At 41.2% G+C, this 22,286-nt stretch overlaps 2 protein-coding genes across 2 annotated transcripts in view; both read left to right on the forward strand.

Moving 5' to 3' along the window:
• The window catches only part of shtn3 (shootin 3), a 30,498-nt gene extending 21,898 nt beyond the window's left edge, over positions 1-8,600 (forward strand). The window contains exons 11-18 of the mRNA XM_087176682.1: positions 3-26; positions 775-845; positions 1,035-1,138; positions 1,820-1,834; positions 2,060-2,125; positions 2,411-2,582; positions 3,570-3,873; positions 4,876-8,600. Of these exons, the coding sequence (XP_087032808.1) occupies positions 3-26; positions 775-845; positions 1,035-1,138; positions 1,820-1,834; positions 2,060-2,125; positions 2,411-2,582; positions 3,570-3,873; positions 4,876-5,011 (892 nt within the window). The 3' untranslated portion in view covers positions 5,012-8,600. The remainder of the gene's footprint in view (positions 1-2; positions 27-774; positions 846-1,034; positions 1,139-1,819; positions 1,835-2,059; positions 2,126-2,410; positions 2,583-3,569; positions 3,874-4,875) is intronic.
• Positions 8,601-9,408: 808 nt separating this feature from the next.
• On the forward strand, positions 9,409-13,673 carry thoc3 (THO complex 3). The gene is made up of 6 exons (XM_023416462.2): positions 9,409-9,594; positions 10,290-10,446; positions 11,105-11,309; positions 12,389-12,550; positions 12,728-12,828; positions 13,196-13,673. Exons 1-6 carry the CDS (start codon positions 9,415-9,417, stop codon positions 13,357-13,359), a joined length of 969 nt encoding a protein of 322 aa, XP_023272230.1. The 5' UTR covers positions 9,409-9,414; the 3' UTR covers positions 13,360-13,673.
• The last annotated feature ends 8,613 nt before the right edge of the window (positions 13,674-22,286 follow it).

A 22,286-nucleotide genomic window follows, 5' to 3' on the forward strand; every position in this document is an offset into this window, starting at 1 on the left:
CCCCCGTCGAGATGCAACCCCCTCAGGTGAGGACGGCGGCAGCGGAGCAGGCGCACGCTCCACATCACGGCAGTGACACGCGTGTTCTGTGGTTGCTGCGCCGCACACGCCTCAGCTACAACGCCACGCACTGTTAACAGTGGGGCGGGGCATCGTTTTACTCAGCTGCTCGGAAGAAGAGACTGATTTACCAAAAACATGAGCAATAACAGATGATTTATCTGCTGGAGGCTCTTTTCTTTATATTTATTTATAGAACACTTTCTACATCAGACAGTGAAGCAGGTGTGTGAAGGAACAATCAAGGCTGAGCAGAAACACATGCTAGGACATTTATAAAAGCTGAGAGCATTTACTGAGTCTTTTTAATAGTAATTATCAGCTGATCAGGATCTGATTAATCACAGCACTCCTACAAAATGAATATTATAGTCATTTATTCCACCAGCTTCACTCCCTCCCTGCTAAAAATTATTTTACTTATTCATTTATTTATTCCTTTTTTTCCTTTATCTACTCTTTCACTTCTTATTTATTTATATTACTTCAATTAATATTCATATTTATTTGAAGGTTGTTCTTTTTAATTGATATTTGATATATTTATTTATATAATTTATTATTTGTGTTATTTTCTATACAGAGACTGTGTTTGTGTGCTTGACCTCACAAAAAAAAACACTTGTAATCATATATTTCTATCTGCATTGTTAAAAAATAAATAAATATATAAATAAATAATGCTAAATAATTGTTTGTCTGTCTCTCCTTCAGCTCTCTGATCGCCATCATGAGGAAATCTTCAAAAGGCTCGAAAGCAGCTGTGAAGGCAGAGCAGCCTCCAGGTGAGAAACACCTGTTTATAGTTACAGTGTGTCGTTAGATTCAGTTCATTTGTGGTTATTTGATGAGTTTTGACTTTGTCTTGTAATATTTAATATACAGCACGACAACATAATATCACCTGGTGTGATATTATATGTTATTATGTTCTCTCTCTCTCTCTCTCTCTCTCTCTCGCTCTCGCTCTCCAGCTGCTGAGGGCGTGGACGACGTGAAGGTGAAGGCGGTGAATGAGATGATGGAGAGGATCAAACATGGCGTCGTCCTGCGGCCCGTCAAGAGTCAGGACAGCAAGGTGAGGACGAGACAGAGAGCGTTTAGAGAGAAACCTGTCTGTTTTTTATTGATCAGTAATCTTTTATTCTTCTGATCATGAATCCAAGAACAAACTCTCATGTTGAACTGTAAAAACACAGTCACGTAGTTTATCAGCCAGAGATCTTCCACACGTTTTGTTGATTTTAGGAAACATTAAAGGTTCCTTATCAAAAATGTTTTATTTATTTTATATGTTATGAAATCAGAAGAATGAAATCAGGCCAAACACAGTGTCATCATATGTTTCAGTCTGAGCCTCAAACATCCAGAGAGGGAGATTTAAACTCTCTCTCTATAAATCCTTCAAAATAAACTTTCCAGGGTTTTTTTTTTTTTTGCCATGATTCTTGACCCTACATGCAATAAAAGCAAGGGGTCAAAGGTCAAAGGTCACATCACCCTGTCAACAGACGTCCTTAGATATTCCTGGGACCTGAGAATTATTTTAAAAAAAAACATCAAAAACATCAATATTTCCAGCTTCATCATCCTGCGTCACTGTGACTCCTCCTCCTCCTCCTGTAAACATCACGTCTGTAAACATCACGTCTGTAAACACTGTCAGGTCGCTTGGCGCCATGTTTCATACGGTCTGATGCACTCCGGCTGATTGCTCTCTTCTCTCTCTCCTCTCCATGTCTCTCCGTCTCCGCCGCAGAGAGCAGCAGTAAAAGTGAGTATATTGACATTTGCATCAATCTTGTGACGTGACGCCGTGGTCGCTCCCCCGGGGGAGAAAGAGACGTCTCCCTTCCCCCCTGACCCCCAACACTCACACACACACACACACACACACACACACACACACACACACACACTCAAATCACTTAAACACGTTTGCTTTGTGATTCTGCAGCTGAATTACAAGACAAACAATCATTTGTGTTTTGTTTTTCAGCCGCCGCCTCCGATATGTGAGGAGAAACAACAGGAGAGCGCCATGGACGAACTGAAAGGCATCCTGGTAAAAATGGGTTTACACTACACAGCGTTAGGAAGCACAGTTTCTGCTGTTTGCTGCTAAGTTAGAAACACGAGCTGATAAAAAACTGTAAATATAAACATTTATCTGTCGATCTTCGTTCAGAAATGAAACTCCAGAAAGTTTCCTCAACGTGTTGTTGTTGTTAAGGGATTAAAATTCATTAGCAATGATTTAAAACAATGTTAGTCACAAGACTTCTACGTTATTAATGTCTGTGATGTTGAGTTACCAGTGTTGGTGAAATTATGGAGACTTGTTTTATAGATTAAAGAACCTCCTGCAGTGACGGTTGCGTCTGTCCTCCAGGAGACGGTGAAGAGGAGTCCCAGCAGGGGCTCTCAGGAGTCCGGGCCGTCTCCGCCGGGGAAGAAGGACAGCGAGCTGGAGGTCATCCTGAGACGCAGGCGCAACAAGGCGGGAGAGGCCGGCTCCGGAGGTAAACACACCTGAGGAGGAGAGTCACAGTTTATCACCACATTGGCTGCAAAGCTCCATTTATTTTCCTTATAGAAAACATTCAAAGAAAAGAAAGAGTGAAAACGAGTTAAAAGCTGTGTGTGTGTGTGTGTGTGTGTGTGTGTGTGTGTGTGTGTGTGTGAATTCAGAGATGGACTCGGCTCAGTCGGGTTCATGTGAGGCTGTGCTGTTAATTTTCATGTCGCTCGATTTTCAGAACATGTGGTGTTCACACTGCAGAGGTCAGAGGTTCAACTCCCGCTGTGGCTGCACTTACAACGAATGTCACGCTGTGAGGGAGGCTGTGTGTGTGTGTGTGCGTGTGTGTGTGTGTGTGTGTGTGTGTGTGTGTGTGTGTGTGTGTCCAGAAGAGGGCGCGCTGCCCCCACAGAATGAACACACACGCTGTTTAATGAGGTCAGATTTCTGCTGATGATGTGGATTTATCAGCTTTTCCGTGATTGATCGACCTCCTGATGAAAATAGCTGCTTCATTTAAAAGTGTGAGGAACGCAGACGGAGTCAAACAGATCAGACTGTGTAGAAGCACATCAACATAAACATGTGATGCGTATGAAAGAAGGAAATGAAAGTGTTAATACAAAAAAACTTAAAAGAAGTTGAGACATTTTTCCTTTGAAACTGAAAAGGACAGAAGATGAAAGAATGTATGAGCCGGCTGCACAAAACACCTCGAGTTTTCTACTAAAGACACTTAAGGCTTCATTTCTCTTTAGCGAAGGGAATTTCTTAAGAGTTATTTTTCTTCATTTATCACCATTAATTCAGTGAATGTTGCAAAACTTAAGTGAACATTTTCAGGAAACTTTAAGGGTGTTAAAGGGAAATAATTTTTCTTCCCTCAGTTGTTCAACTAAAACAAAAGCTGATTTAAAAGCAGGATTGAGACATTTTTACATTTCTTCTTCTTCTTCTTCTTCTTCTTCTTCTTCTTCTTCTTCCTCAGATGAGCGTGAGGGCCAGATGAGCCACGTCTCGTCCTCCGACAGCCTGAACGGGAGGCGCACCAGCAGCGACTCGGGCAAGGATCCAGAGGGACCGGGGGGGCTGCTGAGCACGCCCTCCGACCCCGCGGGGTCCAGGGCGGGCCAGGAGAGACGGGGGTCGGGGCCGGGACCTATCGTGGCCAGGAGGAAGAGTTCGGACACAGGCCGGGAGTCCAGAGTGGGCTCCTGGCAGGAGAGGAGGTCCTGCAGCTCCCTGTCTGAGAGGGAGACAGAGTCTCCGGTCAGCAACGGCTGCGTCAACAGGTGGAGCGTCACTGCACCACACACGGGGGGAGGGGCGGCTAAGCTAACTCACGCTAAGGGCTGCAGCTAACGATTACTTTTATTATTGATTCATTTTCCAATGAATTGATTGACTGTTTACTCCGTAAATCCTTCAAAACGTCTTTAAGTTTTTAAATATTGATCAAAAGCTTTTTCTGATAATCAATTAATGGATTAATTAACTAATCGTTGAGGTCAAGTTTTCTCTGTAGGTCACTGATGACCTCTGACCTCACAGAGTTATCTGATGGTTCTGGTTCAGGAGGTTGGTGGTTCGATCCCCGGCTCCTCCAGTCCGCATGTAGAAGTGTCCTTGGGCAAATTAGATTGATAGACTTTATTGATCCCAAATTGGGAAATTCACATTGCCTCTGACGTATCATCAACGTGTGACTGTGTGTGTGTGTGTGTGTGTGATAGAAAAAAGTTGCTTATGTTTCCATTTCGTCATATATATTTTATACTGATACTAAAGGATATGCTGCTGCATTTAGTGTAAAGTAAAAGTGATAATTAACGAAACACAATAATATTTAGTCAATAACGAAATGTATTTTTCATGTTTATGTAATTCTCCAGTCTGTAACAGCTGGACGCCACCTCAGCCACATGTGCTGCGTTCACAGACTCACAAGAAGGTTACTGAGAGAAATCAGATTAAGGCGGGAAACTGGAGAAGATGTTTACATGCAGTTCGGCAGTAATACAGTTTCCAACCATTGCTTTCATATTTTGAGTCTGTTAAAGAAACATGACGCTGCAGATAGATCGGAGAGAGGACGGCTCACAGTTTCTCCTCTCTGTGTGATTGTATGAATTTTAAAAAATAGCCAGCAGGAAGTGACATGGACGACTCTGAGGGACAGGAAGTCAAAGTTTCCCAGGTTCCTGAAGTGTCTGTAAAGTGAAGCTGTGTTCTGCAGATGAACAGCATCTGCTTTGATTCTCAGACTCAGAGTTTTTTGTCTCCGCCCCAAACAGCGTCGGCGAGGATGATCGAAATGGGACGAAGAAGTGTGTCGAATCCAACGGAGTCGACCACGGCGAACCCAGCGAGGACGCGCGCGCCGCCGTCTGCGGCGGGCCGGTCAACGGCGGCGCTGACCCCGAGTGCTAGGCTGGACTCTGAGGATCCGGGGGGGTGGGGGGTGGGGGGTTCTCTCTCTAATCTGTTCCAGGCTTTTATTGATCGATGATGATCAGATGATGTGGGGTGCGTTCACACCTCGGAAACCAAATGGGAAAAATTGACTTTGTTGTACTTTTTTTTTTTTGATTATCACTAACCATTTAAAAACTAACTGCAGTGGAACCTGTAAAGAAAAGTCACGTGACTAACATGTAGCTAATTTACCGAGTCTTCACGTGAACGAGGGAGTTTAGATGAACCGATGTTCACGGTGTGCCTGGTGTGAACGCACCCCAACACGTCCAGCCATTGTAGAAAGGTTCTCAAACGCTGACTGCGACTGTTGCTCAGCAGTTACTAACACACGTGCAGACTGTTACTCTTATCCATCTAAACCAGCTCCAGCATGAGTTTGCAGGTTGAACAGCTTCTTTCAATTCACTCAGTATTTTCATGCTCGTGTTTTCAGTATCCATATAAATGCAGCTGCTGCCCGTCACGTCTCATTAGCGCATTACACCGTCTGGCCTGTAAATTAGGTTTTTCTATAAAGAGAAAAACAAAGTATTAATAGTCCAATGTTTAGGAAACAAGAAAACTTACATCACATTTATTTGTCATACCTGTTTTCTAATGGTGGCCTTTCCCCTTCAGTTAAACACTGTGTAGTTTTACCTCTGCAAAAGTCTGAGAACCACTGGTTTAATGCAACGCTTTCATTCAGTTTCCAGACTTTATCATCTCCGATAACCAGACAGTTATTTGTGGTGAATCTCGGAGATACACAAAATGATGATTTCAGCTGCTTATTTCTACAGTTCAATAAAGTTGATAGTGATAAACAGCTAAATGTCCCGTAACAGAGCAGTCGGCGTGGAGCTTTCTACAGTGGCTGATGTTCTACGTTGTTCTCCAGTAACCGGAGCGTTTATCAACCTGCTGAACGTCACGTCTTTTCTCGATACGAACCTGCGGATCCTTGACGACAGACTGACTGAACCGTTTGAGGGAAGCGGCACTTTTTTTGCACAGAGCCTCGGTTTTTCTTCAAACACTTCGACTTGTACAATGACTGCAAAGTTTTAGGTTGATGTTTTTTTGTTTTTTTTTTTTCTATTTGATGCACAAAGGATCTGTTCAGTATGACTTTGTGTCATCAGAAGGAATGCACTGTAATGTACTCTACAACTTCTTCTGCTTCTCCTCCACCTGTTCTTTACTCCTAGTCGTCGTGAGGGCTGCACAATTTATTTATATATAATCAACAGCTTCATCAGCTGCAATACAATGCAAAAACAAATGAGAATTTCTAAATTAAGACAAATTGCATGTTGTTTAATGGTGATATTTTTGTCATTGGTTGATTTTAAATCATGCATGGTTTCCTCCCTGTCTCTGGGGTGTTTGGATTAGTGATCAGCATGGAAACTAAAGACTAATCCCATGTTCTTACACCCAGCAAATCATGGAAGAAACATGCTGATGATTTTTCCAGTGGTGGAGCAAAAAAAATGTTAAATTTATCCTGAGGGTGGCGCTAGCGGAAAGATCATAGTGTTATTAAAGTCAACTGGGGGCAGGTATATAACTGGTAATATTTAATATGTAAAAGTGGAAAGTTTGGCCTGATGGTGGCGCTAGAGGAAAGGTCAGGAGGTCACCAAAAATCTTTAGGATTCATTCTATGGGGACCACGAAAACAAGGACACCAAATTACATGGCGATCAAGCCGTATCAGTCGTGTCATCATTTTGCTCTGGATCAAAGTGGATCATTGATATATCAATAAGTTTCCCCAGTTAGACTGATTGGCAAAAAAACGTATCACAGGTTCCACTTGATTTGGTTTTTCTAAGCAAACTACATCCACTAATGAAGGCTATGAGATGTGGCTGAAAGCTCCAGAAAAAGCAAAGTAAATGGACCTGGAGATGAGATTCTTTTTTGTCGCCCCCCTCAGTCTGTATGTGAGTGAAGTGTTCATTGTGCAGCCCTGACTGTAGTATCCAGGTATTTAGAGGATCACGTTCTGTTTTAATCCAACCTCTTCCTGAGTCTAAACGGAGGGAGGCTGAGTGAAAACAACCAGGAACAACTTTTACAACCAGGGTTTAAAAAACAAAAACAAAACAACAGAAAGTCCAGAAAGCTCTGCATGTGGGAAGACACGGTTCCTTTCTTCCTCTTCAGCTGCTGAGGCTCCTGTTCAGGTTTCAGCGTGTCGACTATCAGTGTGTCAGTGTCAGTGTAAGGCTTTGGTGTGGAAGTCGGACAAACAGGGAACATGAATGTGAGGTTTTTAGAGGAATAGAACAAGAGGTTTCTCCAACAACAACAACAACAACAACAACAACAACAAAGACCGTAGGTGGGTTTCCATCCTGTTTTTTAATTTGAGCATAAAAAGAAAGAAATTCAAAGAAAATCTTGAAACTGTAAAAGTGTTTTTATGCTGGGCTGAGCTGGAGAAGTTAGCGTAGAAGGTATGCAATGGTTTAGTATCATCTGACTGGGAAAGATCGCACCACCTGCTGTTTATCTTCATTAACTTTAATACTTGCATATCAGCAGTGGATGGAAATGCACATTTCTTCATTTAATTCATGCTACATTTGGATGGAAACCCACTTAGCAGCACAGCTCCAACTAAATCACAGCTAACAGAAATGTTCTCAGGGTCCGTGGGACAAACCCGCCTTGATAATAAAACACATGGGAGAAACAGACGAGCCATTTTTTTTTTTTCAAATGGTGAAATAAGCAAATGGTTAGAACAGTTTTGGAAGACTGGGGTGCTTGTGTACTTTGTCTACCTCTCCACAGACACCTGCCTCTAAACCTATACGTCCAGAATTAACATTTTGTGGTGTTAAAACTCATGAGATATCGTCATAGTCCCTCCACCAGAGATAAGATGTCTTCCACATGCCTTCCTCCACTGAATCAGCACTGAGGCCGGAGTCCTGTATGCACCTCTTCTGAGACGCCCTCATTGTTTCTGTACTCGGTCAACACGCTCACATTTACACATTTCACCGTGCATTCCTTGACTTTTATTTTGTAGGGGCCTGCTGTCTATATATAGCTTTTCCTGACACATTTAAGAACAATTTTGAAGAGTATGCAATTACATAAGGCACATTTGTATGATGGTTTCACACCTTGTCATTCTTTCTTAAAACACACATATAAAAGTGCATTTTGTTCTGTCCCCTCCGTGTATTTTATTCTAATGCAAAGGACCGGATGTTAAGGAGGTAATGAACTGTTAGGCTGCACATAAAACAACCCGTCAGAGCTATTAAACAGTCACAGGTGTGAATATTATGCATATCGAGGCCTTGCACAGGCCTTCAGACGGCTGTAGAGTTGTCCTGCAGCTGGGTTACGTTTTGGGTCTTTGCATAGTTGTCAACCAAGTGGCTATTTAACAAAGGGATTTACTGTATCTGGCAGAGTTTGGGTGACTATAGATATTGTGTGTGTTTGGGATATAAATGGAGTGTTAAAAGTTTTTTAAAACATGGATTTTCATTTTAGCATCACTTGAAATAAATTGCAATTCAAAATAAAACAAGCAGTGTTTGTCTTTATTTGGAGCGAGATGCAGGATGAGGGCTACACTTTTGAAAAGGAAGGAGCACACAAAGAAGATAGTGGAGACCAACAAATTCAGAGCTGCCCTCAGAAAGGCAGAAGATCTGTTATAATAATAATAATGATAATAATAATAATAAGTTCTTCTGTTGGCATAATATTCAGTTCAGAGAAGTGAAGACATTGACTTGATACTTACAGAATCACATACTGGTCTGGATTTATTTGTCATTTAAACATTAAATCTATTAGATTAGTAATGCTGTTAAATGCCAAATTCATTCCCCACCCACGTCATGTAAATTCAAAATAGTAACATCAGAAAAATCTTTGCCTCTTTTTATGTGGCAGCAGTGACACAATTACATTCAACGTTTACAATGTTGTTTACAATGTCTGGCCCCTGTAGGTAACGACCGTTAATGTAACGCTAATTAACTGTTAACAGAACACCTGTAACGCGGAGGGACACATGTAGTGAAAAGTCCCAGTACTCTACATCAGCACTCGTGGAATGCCTCTCGTCCAATCAAATCACTTGGTCGGGACTAACTGCTGTAATTATTTTCCTATCAACTCTGAAACATTTTCTAGCCAAATTTGGGACTTTGTGGAATATAAATTCGTAAAAAAAACAGCCTTAATTTTCTTGTTTTGAAGAAATGTAATTGACTTTATCAAGCAAACAGAATTAACAAGTAGAGCTTTCGTTCGTACTCCTAAACACAAGGTGGCGGTATAGTGACACACCGCCGGTTTCCTGCCGCCGCTAAGTTATTACGTAGGGTTTCAAGATGGCGTCGCAGTACTACCAAGAAATGCAAGAGAGCTTCAAAAATAACAGCAAAAGTCGAGAATTCCCGGCTCACACCGCGAAGGTCCACTCGGTGGCGTGGAGTTGTGATGGCAGGAGACTCGCCTCTGGGTCTTTTGACAAAACAGCCAGCGTTTTTGTTCTCGAAAAGGACCGTTTGGTGAGTCGCTGTGCAGCTCCCGACTAGCATGCTAGCGTTAGCGTCTTTTCAGTGAATGAATGGGCGTGCAGGGCTAATGCTAGTGAACTGTGACAAACAAAACTATTTTTCGATCGTCTGTAATATGTCACATCCTTGTAGATAATCCTCTACAGCACACTACTGGGTTTATAAATTAACGCTTGTCATAGCCACGAATTCCCCATTGCTTTAATTATGTAAAATACTAAGCCAGATTCCTTTGAGAAAAGTTCACATTTTTAACGTTAGCTCTCAGTCTTAGCTCACAGTCTCGCTAATGAAAGTCTGAAGACAGTGTTTGAATATTTAGGAAATACACAGAGTGAAAGGCAATGTGAACAACATTCAAAGCAGAATTATGTTGCCTTAAATATCTGCTCGCATCTCAAATTTCTTGAAGCCTTAAGAAACACGAGGCGTAATGAAAAATATTAGCTTCTCTTCGTCCTAAATTAGCTTAAGTCTTTTACTTATATAAATTGGCATATGATTAATAAAAAATGGAAACAACCAGTGTGTAGCTCAGTTATTATTATTATTTATATTTAATGTGGTCTTTGTACAGTATCATGATCGTACACATGTGTTACTTATCTTGTAAGGGTTTATTGCAGAGAGGCTCATTGTAACTGGGCCGATGCACCTGTTAAGTCTGACTTTGTCTCTCTCCACAGGTGAAAGAGAACAACTACAGAGGTCATGGTGACAGTGTAGATCAGCTCTGCTGGCATCCGACCAACCCTGATCTGTTCGTCACAGCATCTGGAGACAAGACCATCCGCATATGGGACGTCCGCACCACCAAATGCATTGCCACCGTCAATACAAAAGGTGAGACTTAATCATCAAAATTTTATACCATTAGCAATTTTTTTCATTTTTATGTAAAGAAAATAATACAAATCGAAATATAGATGGAGCAGCGCGTCTAAGTAAAACACACAAAGACTATTCGTTGTCTGTTTTGCTCTTTTCAAACTGGATGAAGTTGGTCAAAGTGGAGCAAGATATGAGGTTTGATTACCATGAAGGTAGACATGTAAACAGCAATAATATGTGTGAACTTCTGCGGATGTGATTCAGCCACGAGCTTAACAGCAGGACTCCAGACGCTTGTCTTCACAGTAACACATCCTGAGTTACACCTCCTACTACTGAGAGAACCCACCAGACGCCCTGCTTCCTCCCAGCTGCTCCATTTTTCTCCGACCATGTGGGAAAAAAAAGGAAAATATATACTGCAAAGCCTGTCATTTAATTTAGGGAGTGTGTTAGGGCATTTAAAGTTAAAACCGCTTGTAGAGATTTTATTTTTATTTATTTTATTATTGTTTGCTGGTGTATACATAATGCATAACACAGCAACAACAACAACAACAGATTTTTAAGACAGGTGGCTGATGAAGAAACATTTCATTATTGTGTGAGGGAGGAAAATAACTAAGAACGATCAAAAATGTAATTAAAAAAAATCTCTAATGATTTTTAGGAGAAAACATCAACATCTGTTGGAGCCCTGATGGTCAGACTATCGCTGTTGGCAACAAAGATGACGTGGTGACCTTCATCGACGCCAAGACTCATCGCTCCAAGGCGGAGGAACAGTTCAAGTTCGAGGTGAACGAGATCTCCTGGAACAACGACAACGACATGTTCTTCCTCACAAACGGCAACGGCTGCATCAATATTCTGAGGTAAGAACTCAACAGAAACTTAACTGTGAAAGTGAGATTCGACAAGAAACAAAAGCTCTTTTACTTATTCTACAAAAGCTGTGTGAGAACTGTGCTCTCAGTCAGTTTTCACACACCGACACCGACACCTGCCAGCTGCCACTGTCTGCTGATGGTGTGATGGTAGATACTGGTTTCTTGTTGGTGTTTGATTTGTAGTTTTTAAGCAGTGAAGTCGGTAGAAGAATCTGACCGTGACACACAAGGCTGGTTCTGGTTTCTTTGAGGTATTGCAGGATACGATATATAAAGAAACCTTCGTACAGTGAGGCCTCAGTCAGCCACGTCACATGACTCTCAGGCAGCTCATTTATTGGGTCATCCTGCTGGTTTGAGGGGTTGCACTTACTCTGCACGCTGGATTGCGCTGAATTATGAAGGTATCCACAGACAGTGGAGCAGCTCCGTTTGTTGTGCGTCTCTGAGAAAAGATCTTTGTGCTCACCTGTAAAATGACCACTGTTCAACTGCAGTGTGCTTTTGTTTTGTTTGACAGGTGTAGCCTGCGTTTTAAAAATTGAAACAAACTGTTCCTCCTCTTGTCTAACTGTCAGCATCATGTTCCCTCTGCTGCTGTTTTATTTAGTTTAATATTAAAGCAATATAAACTAATATAAGTTTCATACTTATGTGAGACAGCAGACTTCATTTATTCTGCTCAGCTTTTCAAACGAGGGGCTGCGACTTCTACCAAAAACTTTGCGTTGAGGTTTTTATTTTCACATTTTTTAATTTCTGACTCGTCTCAACGCAACATCATGGCTACCAAAGGAAAAAGCCTCCCAGGTAAACAGAGCTTTTCTCTCATGATTCTTGGGTCATCTACAGTTTGTCTTATTCACTTACAATTCTAGTTTCATTTAACACCATAATAACACCTTTCTGAGCACCTGTAAATGGCACTTTTTTCCTCATGAGTTAAAAGGCAGTTACATTAAACGTCTCCAATAAAAACACCTGGTGTGAAGATCCTGTAAGTGTTAAATCTCTGCTGCTGTGATGTTATCAGACCTGAAATAAACTGTTTGGTTGATTTGCAGTTATCCAGAGCTGAAGCCCATCCAGTCCATCAACGCTCACCCGTCCAACTGCATCTGCATCAAGTTCGACCCCACAGGAAAATACTTTGCCACAGGAAGTGCAGACGCCCTGGTCAGCCTGTGGGATGTGGAGGAGCTGGTGTGTGTCCGCTGCTTCTCCAGGTCAGTGTGTGTGTGTGTGTGTGTGTGTGTGTGTGTGTGTGTGTGTGTGTGTGTGTGTTGTTGTTGTTGTGCTTCATGTATAAATAGAAATACACATTAAACAATATTCTTGTCTTTTTTGGAATTTTCTATTTATTGATAAATAGATATGAAAAGGTTATTATGTTGTTATTGCAGGTTAGACTGGCCGGTGAGAACTCTGAGTTTCAGCCATGACGGCAAGATGTTGGCTTCGGCCTCCGAGGATCACTTCATAGACATCGCTGAGGTGGAAACAGGTCAGTGCAGCGACCTCTTTGTTTGTTAACAACAACCTTAAAATTGTAGAAAGGCTTTCACAGGTCTTAAATGTCTAGAGATTTTTACTTTCTAGTTAAATATGCTGCTCAAATTAAGCTCCAGGTCTGTGCAACAACACTTAACAGGTCCCACTTGTGCCCTGTAATTTCACAAAAAGACCTTGAAAGTTATTGAAAGGTTCTGGAAATTGATTGCAGACTTAGACCGCGAGTAGAGATCAACATCAGTACTTTTTATTGATTGCTGCCTTTTTAACTGTGCCAATTTTAAATGATCGCAGATTTTGTGTTTGCTCTTAAATAATTTGACGCACTTTTCACTTCTTCACGTGTCGTCTGTTTGTAGGAGAGAAGCTGTGGGAGGTTCAGTGTGACTCTCCAACATTTACTGTCGCCTGGCACCCAAAGAGGCCGCTGCTGGCCTACGCCTGCGACGACAAGGAGGGCAAGTACGACAACAACAGAGAGGCGGGCACCGTCAAACTGTTCGGCCTCCCCAACGACTCCTGAGACAAGTTTGTACCTGTACAAAGTAGTTTGCTCTCTCGTGTCTTAGCGACCATAAGAAGTTGAGCAAAGTGAAGGAGGCATCACAAGGGAACAAACATTTTCTGTACAGCCCAGAGGATGCTGCTGCTCAGTCTCCTAAAGCAGCAGTAACCTTGAGCCACCAGCAGATGGTGCAGCTGTCCTAACCTTCCTTTAACAACCAGCTTCATTCCCCTGTTTTTATACACAGATAAAAACACAACTCCCTGTGCTGTAATATATTGTTTTTATGTAAAATATGCATTGTTTTTGATATTAAAACTGGTCTCTTTGTAGCTCTTGTCTGTCTCGATCCATGATTGCTGAATTACTACATTTGATATTTGACAAAATCAAGTCAAGAAATTCTGCGAGTTGTGTTTCAGTTGGAGGTTGGAGGTCAGGTTTTTCACTGTGGTCTGTGAGAACCTGACGAGCTGATACCTGATATCAGTATCAATCACATATGTCAATGTTAATGCTTATCAAATATGTGAACAGGTTGCAGTCTTTAATGCTCAAGCGATGATAAAACAACAACGGTTTTTCAGCAGAGCTGCAGAGGAAAGCTCAGGCTGTTTTCATGCTGAAGGACTCGGCAGAGAGTCTGAGCAGGAAACACTCATTTAATTACTCTGGACCTTGAACCGTCCATGCGTGCCTGCAGCGTGGGTGTGTATGTATTAGATAATAAAAGGAGGGTAGATGAAATAAACATACACTAACCCAATATTACTGTATGTACACAGAAAAGCTCTGCAGCCTTTCATTCACACACATTTGCATCCGGAGAACACTCCCACTTCTGCACAAAAACAGATTGATGTTGGCTTGTTATTAAATATTAATTACTGCTCACCGCTGTTATAATGGAGGGTTCTTTCTTTACTGCTGCTACAGAAAATGAACCAATGACCAAGAGTGGAGGGTAAAATGATTTAGTGTCATCATTTTGCATATATTTATACATTTGTATGGAGGAACACCTGGAGTTAGTGTTTATTTTAAACCTGAAATGAATATTAAATATATCAAAGACTGTTATTGAAAGTTATTGAATATTGGTACAAACTATTGGCCCTCTGCATAAATATGATCTATCCATCAAACCCTAAAACAACCTCCAGGTGACAGCGGACGTGTCGAAGCAGTTTCTCCTCTCTTCATCTTCCTCCGTCGTGTCATAAATACACAGCAGAGCCCAGATTTAAGGCCTTGGGTCTGGGCCGGTGGCAGCTGGTCGCCCCCCCCCCAGCGTCGGACCAGCAGGCCGCAGGATGTGTTCGCCTCTTGGTTTCCTTTCATAGCCTTGATGTCCCACTGCCCCTACTTTATTTTAATTTAGTTCAACTCCACATGAGAGCTGAGGCGTCCAAGAAAACCAAAAAGCCCCAAAACCTTCCTGTGGAGTGTCGCCTCTCTGCTGACTCACCTGTATTAGTCACTGCATGAAATGAACCACAGGTTGTTTATTTCTTAGGGAATATTTTTTTTATATAAACAGTTGACTATCATCAAATACTTTCATTGCATCATTCCCCAAAATCTGGGGATTTTGCAGCCCAGCTCTGTGTTCGATTCAAATGGAGGAGTGGATAAAAAATACCAGTTAAAAAAGAACATCAATTAAAACAAAGATATAAATAATATAATGACAAAAATCAATTAAAAGAAACAGATTAAAAGTCAGAGATTAAGAATCTAAAATGACCGAGAGGTACCAACACATTCATTTCTCATGTGTTTTGTGGTGAGTTCAGGTGCAGAGAAGCCAAAAGCAGAAGATCCTCAAAGCTCAGTACGAACTCCAGGGACATGGAGCGGGAGCCAGTGATTAGTCCTGGTGTCATGTGGTCCAGTGGACCGAACTAACCTGGCTGTAGAGAGAGAATATAAAAACTGTGCTCAAACTTCTGCATGAGTCGAGCTACACATTTAGTTTCTTAACATCAGTTTGAAATTCACGAATCCCTCCCGGCGAGAGGGCGATTTGACATTCAGTATTCTGATCATTTTGATGTGATTTTAGGTGTAAATCTGGCATCGTACATCAGCTTACATAAATAATTAAAATAATGTGAGCTTGTTGAGGGATCATCCCGAAGCTGAGATGCAAATCAGTCGAGTCAAGCACCTGGTTTTGAGTCCGGCGTCCCGGCCTGGTGCAGTTGGATGGCCCTTGAGCGTGTCCTCCCATCGGTCTCCCTGCTGATCGCAGCTGTTATTTATTGTAGCCGAGACATTGTGAAGAGGTCGGTCAATATCCATGGATGTGATTGCCAGCGAGCATCATGGGAGGATAAATCAAATATAGCTGCCTGAGGGGTCTCCTTCATCTGCCCGTCTCATTGAGTAAGCAGGAAGGTCTATCTGATTTGACTTTTAATGGTCTGATCTACATGGAGCAGCCGCATCGTTCAATTTACCGCGAGCCTATAAATCGCTGTTGTTTTGGCGTTTTGATGTGGCTTTAAAGCTCAGTGGGTAGAGAACAGCATTAAATATGTGTACTGGTTTATGCAAAGTCCAAATAATAGATCCAATCCTCTGTTGCTTTTAAGAAACTGTCGGGTCGGTACATGGTAGAGAGGGAGGACACATCTGTAATAACCTCATATTTCACCGTTGATGAATATCAGCTGCAGGAGAGTCAGACCGACGTCTCTTCACCTCATGTGACGTCCTCGTGTAACTTTTCACACAATAAGGAAAGTTGGAATAAGTGGCCTTAAACAAGAAATAGTGAAATTTAATGTCAGACTTCAGGAAATATTCAGCAACCCCTAAAAAATACACTTGTATACACTTACACTCGATCTAGTTCTGAGAAGCATTTATACCTGGTCATGTTAAGATTTCAGGTGCACTATCCTCGTTATTCTTTGCCCCATGATACCTTTGCGTGAGTTCTGTTTATATTTATTCACTTTAGTCCTTATTTTAGAGCTTTTGGGAATTAAATTATGTTAAAGGAGCACAACCTACAGTATGATCAAGCCTAAAGTTAAAGAAACAACCCACAATGTTTTAAGGAAAGGAAAGACACCTGTAACTCTCACAGACACTGACGCACTTGAAGTAGTAACCAGGAGTTGTCCCCCGTAATCCACACAAGGAATCATGGGACATTTATGTTTATGGACAAAAAAAATTAAATAATTTAATTACAAGTGTTGCTTTTTAAAATTTGTAAATTTAAAAACGTAATTATTTAAAATAAAAAAATCTAACTGACATTGTCTGAGATGTTCGTCTTTGACTCTGAGTCCACGGAGAAGATGCTTTTTGGGAACTGCTGCATGTTAACAGCCTCTCCATATTTATTTCCTCTTAATGTGGTTAACATGTTCAACATAGAGGAGGTGACACAGTGTCAGATTTGAGCTCGCAGCTTCAATCAGCTTTCACATTGATCAATACTCTCATTCATTGAACAGCAGCTTTTCCCAAGGTGATCCTCCTCTCTTTCATCAGGAGGAGCACTCAGATGTGCTCAGGCATGCTGATCAATCCATTCACATACTAATGCTTTCAGACAAGGTGTGTGTGTGTGTGTGCAGTTGCATGTGTATCAATGATGTGGCATTTGTGTGTTTATTCGTGTGTGTGTGTGTGTGTGTGTGTGTGTGTGTGTGTGTGTGTGTGTGTTAAGGAAGAGCAGCTGTGTGCAGATAATCAGACCCACCCGTCCATTTGCTTCAGTCAAAACGAATAAGTCTCTGAATCTGTTAAAGGGCACTTCCGTCGTTCTGGATAATTGGTGCGCTGCATTGACCGGAGGCTTCTGGATTGATTTTTGGAGTTTTATTGAGATGAGATTCTTTGATGGCCAGTCACACTCCCTCCCTCTCTCCCTCCCTCTCTCTGATTTCCTGGTAGCTGACTAAATGTGCTTTCTCTCAACACAACCAAAATGCTGAGGCTGAGAACACTGATGTGAAAGGAACTCGGCGTTTAGAGGAAGGATTACAGTCTGAAACAAACACTTCATATTTTTCTATTTTCTGAACTTGTCAACAATGAGATTATTATCTTATTGGTTCGATATGTGATATGTTCAGTTTAATAGAAATAATCTCAGACGCTTCTCTCTGAGTCCGACTGCAGGTTATTCTATGTTTAATGTCATTTACAAAATGTCTTCAGTGCAGCTGGTAAGTAAAATGTTACCACGACCAATAGTCATAATAAACAAAAATATTAGAATAAGACTTATGTTGACAAATATCCATCCAAATATCCATAGGCTACAAATAAAAACGATTTTGCATCTCTGATTTGTGTCATGTCTTGATACAACACGAATCATCAGGTGTTTTTAAAGAGCTTCGAGCTCGTCTTTCAGTAAATTCAAGTCTCATTATTTGTGTGTGAATGCATGTGTGCAGCATCACACCATTAAAACTGAGAGAGAATATTGGTTGGTTGAATTTCATCGCCTACTTTATCTGCTTTAATAGCTATTTAGAAAATTGATTACCCTGTTCATGAGATACAGAGTACACGGAGCTCAAACCAGAACGGCCTCGTCTAAATTTCACACAGGCCTCGTGAGGCAATTACTCGTCGAAGATTTAATTGCTGTCTCCAGATTAAAATGATCGATTTTGTTGAAATGGGATCTGAGGTGAATCACCATGTTCAAAGATGCAGAGACGGAGTTCGAACTGAGAAAGTAAACTGCTGCTCTCCTCTGTCTCCTCTCCTGTCTGTCTGTAAGACGAGCTCCAGAAAATTAAAGTTTAAATTTTATAAACTGATTGACGTCTGCAGGATTCACTGTGAAATAATCAGTTTTTCCCTGATATCTGTCTAAGCGATGGTAAATCTAACACCTGAAAGACTCCGTACGGGATACGTTCTTGCAGACATTGAATATGCAACAAGTGAGGGCATTTTGGATAATTAGCCACAGGTGTGCCTCTCACTTTATATTACCTTTCTTTTCGTACAGATTCACTGGCGACATTATAAAAACCCCTGACCCTAAAGAAAACTGCAAAATTCAAAGAAATCTCAAAGGTTTTTCTATTTATGATGTTACTTTAATCAAACTCTTGTCCCTTTGAGCTTCAAAGCTCAAAGCTATTTTCTATATAACAGAATAATTTAAACTCAAAGATCCACTTACTATCTTTCAGAGCTTTCAAACACGTTTTGTTATGTTTGGTTGCTAGGCGACATCTAGTAGTTGTAGTAATTATGACAGGAAAGTGCAGTGACGTGGAATGCTGATGTCTCCGCTCCTTTGATTGGTCACTTTCGACACCCATAAGAAAACGAAAGAGGAAGAAGAAGAATACTGAGAAAGCGAAGAAGAGAGAGAGGAGGATAAATAATTGAAAATAACATTAATGTAGATGAATGTACAGTTTGATTTGTAGTTGCATGTTCAGGATTTGTGGTGTAGCCACAGATTTTCACTAGTAGCCGCCATTACTGTGGCGTCGCCTCAGTGCACCTCCTGACAGGTCTGAAACTCCAGGGTTTCATTCTGAGTTAGAAAGTCACCCCAGTTCTATTATGTTTGTATGTTGTTTTTTAATGACATGATAATGTGCATATCATCATGGGTGGAGGTGGATGGAGAGCTGCCGTTGTATCGAGCAGCTTCCAGGTGTCAGTGTCCTAAACGGCGAGAGTGTGACGGAACAAGAGCTGAAGTAGAGCTTGGAGGTCGGTCTGGAAAAATGCAGGTAAAGAGGAGACGTAAAACCTTGGATAAACTGTACCGACAGCAGCGTGTGTGTGTGTGTGTGTGTGTGTGTGTGTGTGTGTGTGTGTGTGTTCAGCAAACCTTCCCTGGATAAATAAAAGCTACAGCTGCAGGTTCCCACCCCGACTCAGAGAGTTTATCACGGACAACAATACAAGATGTTCAGGTTCTAATTTGTGGTTTCGACCTGTGGGAATAAGCAGCGAGGACGCAGATTACTGCTTTAACTAGAAGTGCAGGAGTCAGGACTTTTCTTTCTGGAGAGGCAGTGAACTGCTGACGGCGGCAACGCTCGGCTGGCTCAACCAAATGCTCCGGATAAAGACAAGGAGGACACACACACACACACACACACACACACACACACACACACACACACACAGGCAGAGGAGAGAGCTGTAGAGAGTAAAGAGGGAGAAAAGTGTGGACAGCAGCATCCATCTTATAGACAGCAGCAGACAAGTTTATTTCTTCCTCTCAGCATCCTGATTAAAAACCGACAACTTTTCCGAGCAGTTCATTTATTCTCTCTGAGCAACAGTTCATCCTGTTTTATTTAAAAGGGGTTCATAAGCATGAAAATTAATACAAATGATTGGATTATCAAGTATAGCCCTATAATTCAGACATGCACACATCTCTTCCGCCTGCATTAGACATGCACATTTTTTTATTATGAGTTTATGTGTCAATTATTTTTCTTTTATGTCCTTTTTACGATATTAGAAATTGTGAAAAATTACTTCTTTGAATTTCTTATTTTGTCCAATCAATAGCACAAAGGTCAAAATAGAAGATTTACAATGATATAACAGAGAATGTTTGGTATTTTTAGTCACGTGGTTCCCAGATGTCATTGGCGCCAAGTTTTGCTATTGCTACAAAGCTAACTTTAGCATTGACAGTTGTTTGCTTATGAGTCCAGAAAAGATGTTAAGTTAGCATGCTAACCACCTAACCATCTCATCACTTTCCGATACCGAGTCACTGTAGTGTCCAGGCTGCTCTGAAGAAGTAGTGCTGCATTTTATAACCTCTTGTCTCGTAAACGTAACAATGGCTGAAGCTCTCAGCAAGACTGGTAAGCAAGCAGCTGTTAATGCTAACGTTAGCTATGTAGCGATAGCAAAAACAGCTCCTTTAATGTATATCTGTTCCAGTCAGTGGTTTTAATTTAAGAGTTCTTGTATTTTAAAGTGCATCTCTTGAGTTTTCCACATGCAGAGCAGCTTGTGACAATATGACTTGATTTGTGTAAATGGTAAATAAATGTTGTAATGTCAGCTACAGTTACTAGTATTCTCCTCTGGCTATTCGTGTCTGTTATAAACCAGATCCTGCAATGTCCTGATGGTTAAAACTCTGTCCTGAACAATGAGTTAATTTACTGAGGAGCACAGGGAATATTTTCTTCCCCACCTGGGCCCATAATATTTATTCTAAGGGCTTGTTTCTTCATTAAGGAAGGTTTATTTTTTTAGTATTGTTATGGTTGCATATTGTTGCTGTGATTTCTACAAACTCAACGATTGAAAAATATAATACGGCTGGAGACACACAATAAGTGAAGCTAAACTCTACAGTAAAAATATTTCTTGACGGATTACTTTTCTTATTCACTCACCTTGACAGTTTTGGCTGTAGCTTCGTCAAACATCGGAGTTGTTGTGGCTCAGTTTTCTCTCAGTTTTGTCAGTTTCCTTGTTGAATCAGACTCTTCCTTCTCCAAAGTCGAGATGAATCAAGAAGCAGTCCCTGCGTTCACCCGATGACTCCTTATCACGTTCTCTTTCATACCCGACATATTATACAAGTTGCGTACTGCGACCACTGCCCTTCTCCTTTCTCCTTTCTCCTCTTCTGCTGCTGTAATGAGGAAGAGCTGCTGCTGCAATTAATCTTATGTTTTTCAAATGAAGCGTCTAACAACAGTGATGGATCATTCAAAGAAGCAGGAGCGATGGCTTGTTCACCGATGATAAACTGGACTCCTCTCTGAGACTAATGGACTAATCAGAGCTAGAACACAGCACAGCATGGAGGAGGAGGAGGAGGAGGAGGAGGAGGAGGAGGAGGAAGAAACAGACCTAAAATAGTGAAAACAAATATAGAAGCAGCTTTAGTGAACCTGTCCAGGAGCAGATGCTTTGAGAAGTTAAAAAACTACAAAAGAAAATTAGTTTATAAGCAGCTACTGAGATCGGATACCAACAGACCTTAACTCCATCCGCTGATGAAGACTGTGGTATGAGGTTGAAAGGTCTGAAAAAAGCTACTAAGTGGACCTTTTCTTTTCAAGCTCCTGTAATGTTCTTTAATAAGTTAATGACGCATGATTTTGTAAGAAGGTATTTAACATTTTCTGCGCTTCATACCGAAGTAACAGCCGGCTTTTCACCAGCTACTCGTCTTTGGTTTATTCAAGACACAGAAACAGGCGAACAGTCTTTGAGTCTCATACTCTGCTCATCCACCAGAGTCAAACAAAACACACTGAGCAAATCAGATCTGCTCCAATAAAGAGTGTTACTGGACAAAACAAACGTGGGAGCAGCAGGTCAAATCTCACAGTGTTGATTTAAACACTGGTGATTTTGCAGTGTGGAAACATGATAAAGTGTCTTTCCGACTGCGCGCGAACAGATGGAGAACAAACACATCAGAAACACACACACACACACACACACACACAGAACTAATTCTGTATGAATAATTCACCGATGTGTTTCTGAGCGACATCTGGTCGATGCTGCTGGTGTCGATCGCCAGGGCGGAGGAAAGAACAAACCTTTCTCACCGTCAGAGGCGGGATTAAGTTTTTCTTCTAAAGTAATTTTATTTAGAGAGAGTTTAACAATCATTTTCTGTATCTATATATATATATAAACATATACAGTATATATGAAACTGTTTCAGAGGAAGTATTATTATTATTTATTCTAACAGAAACACGTCTCTGTATAATGCTGGACTGCAGCCTCCGAATTCATCATACAGTTGAATCAACACCTCAACAAATTCAATAAAAACTGAGCAGTATCACCGAGTCGTTGCAGGACTGTTTTAGTTGCACTCATAGGAAAGGAAATATTTAATTTAACATAAAGTGTAAAACAACAGTCAGGACCGCAGACGTGTTCAGGTCACGTTGCAGCGATAACAAACAACAACATATAAACAGTATATACAATAC

This window comes from Seriola lalandi, unplaced genomic scaffold (genome assembly GCF_002814215.2).
Source record: "Seriola lalandi dorsalis isolate HSWRI2012SDOR001 ecotype SW California unplaced genomic scaffold, Sedor1 jcf7180002054565, whole genome shotgun sequence".
NCBI classification, from domain to species: domain Eukaryota; kingdom Metazoa; phylum Chordata; class Actinopteri; order Carangiformes; family Carangidae; genus Seriola; species Seriola lalandi.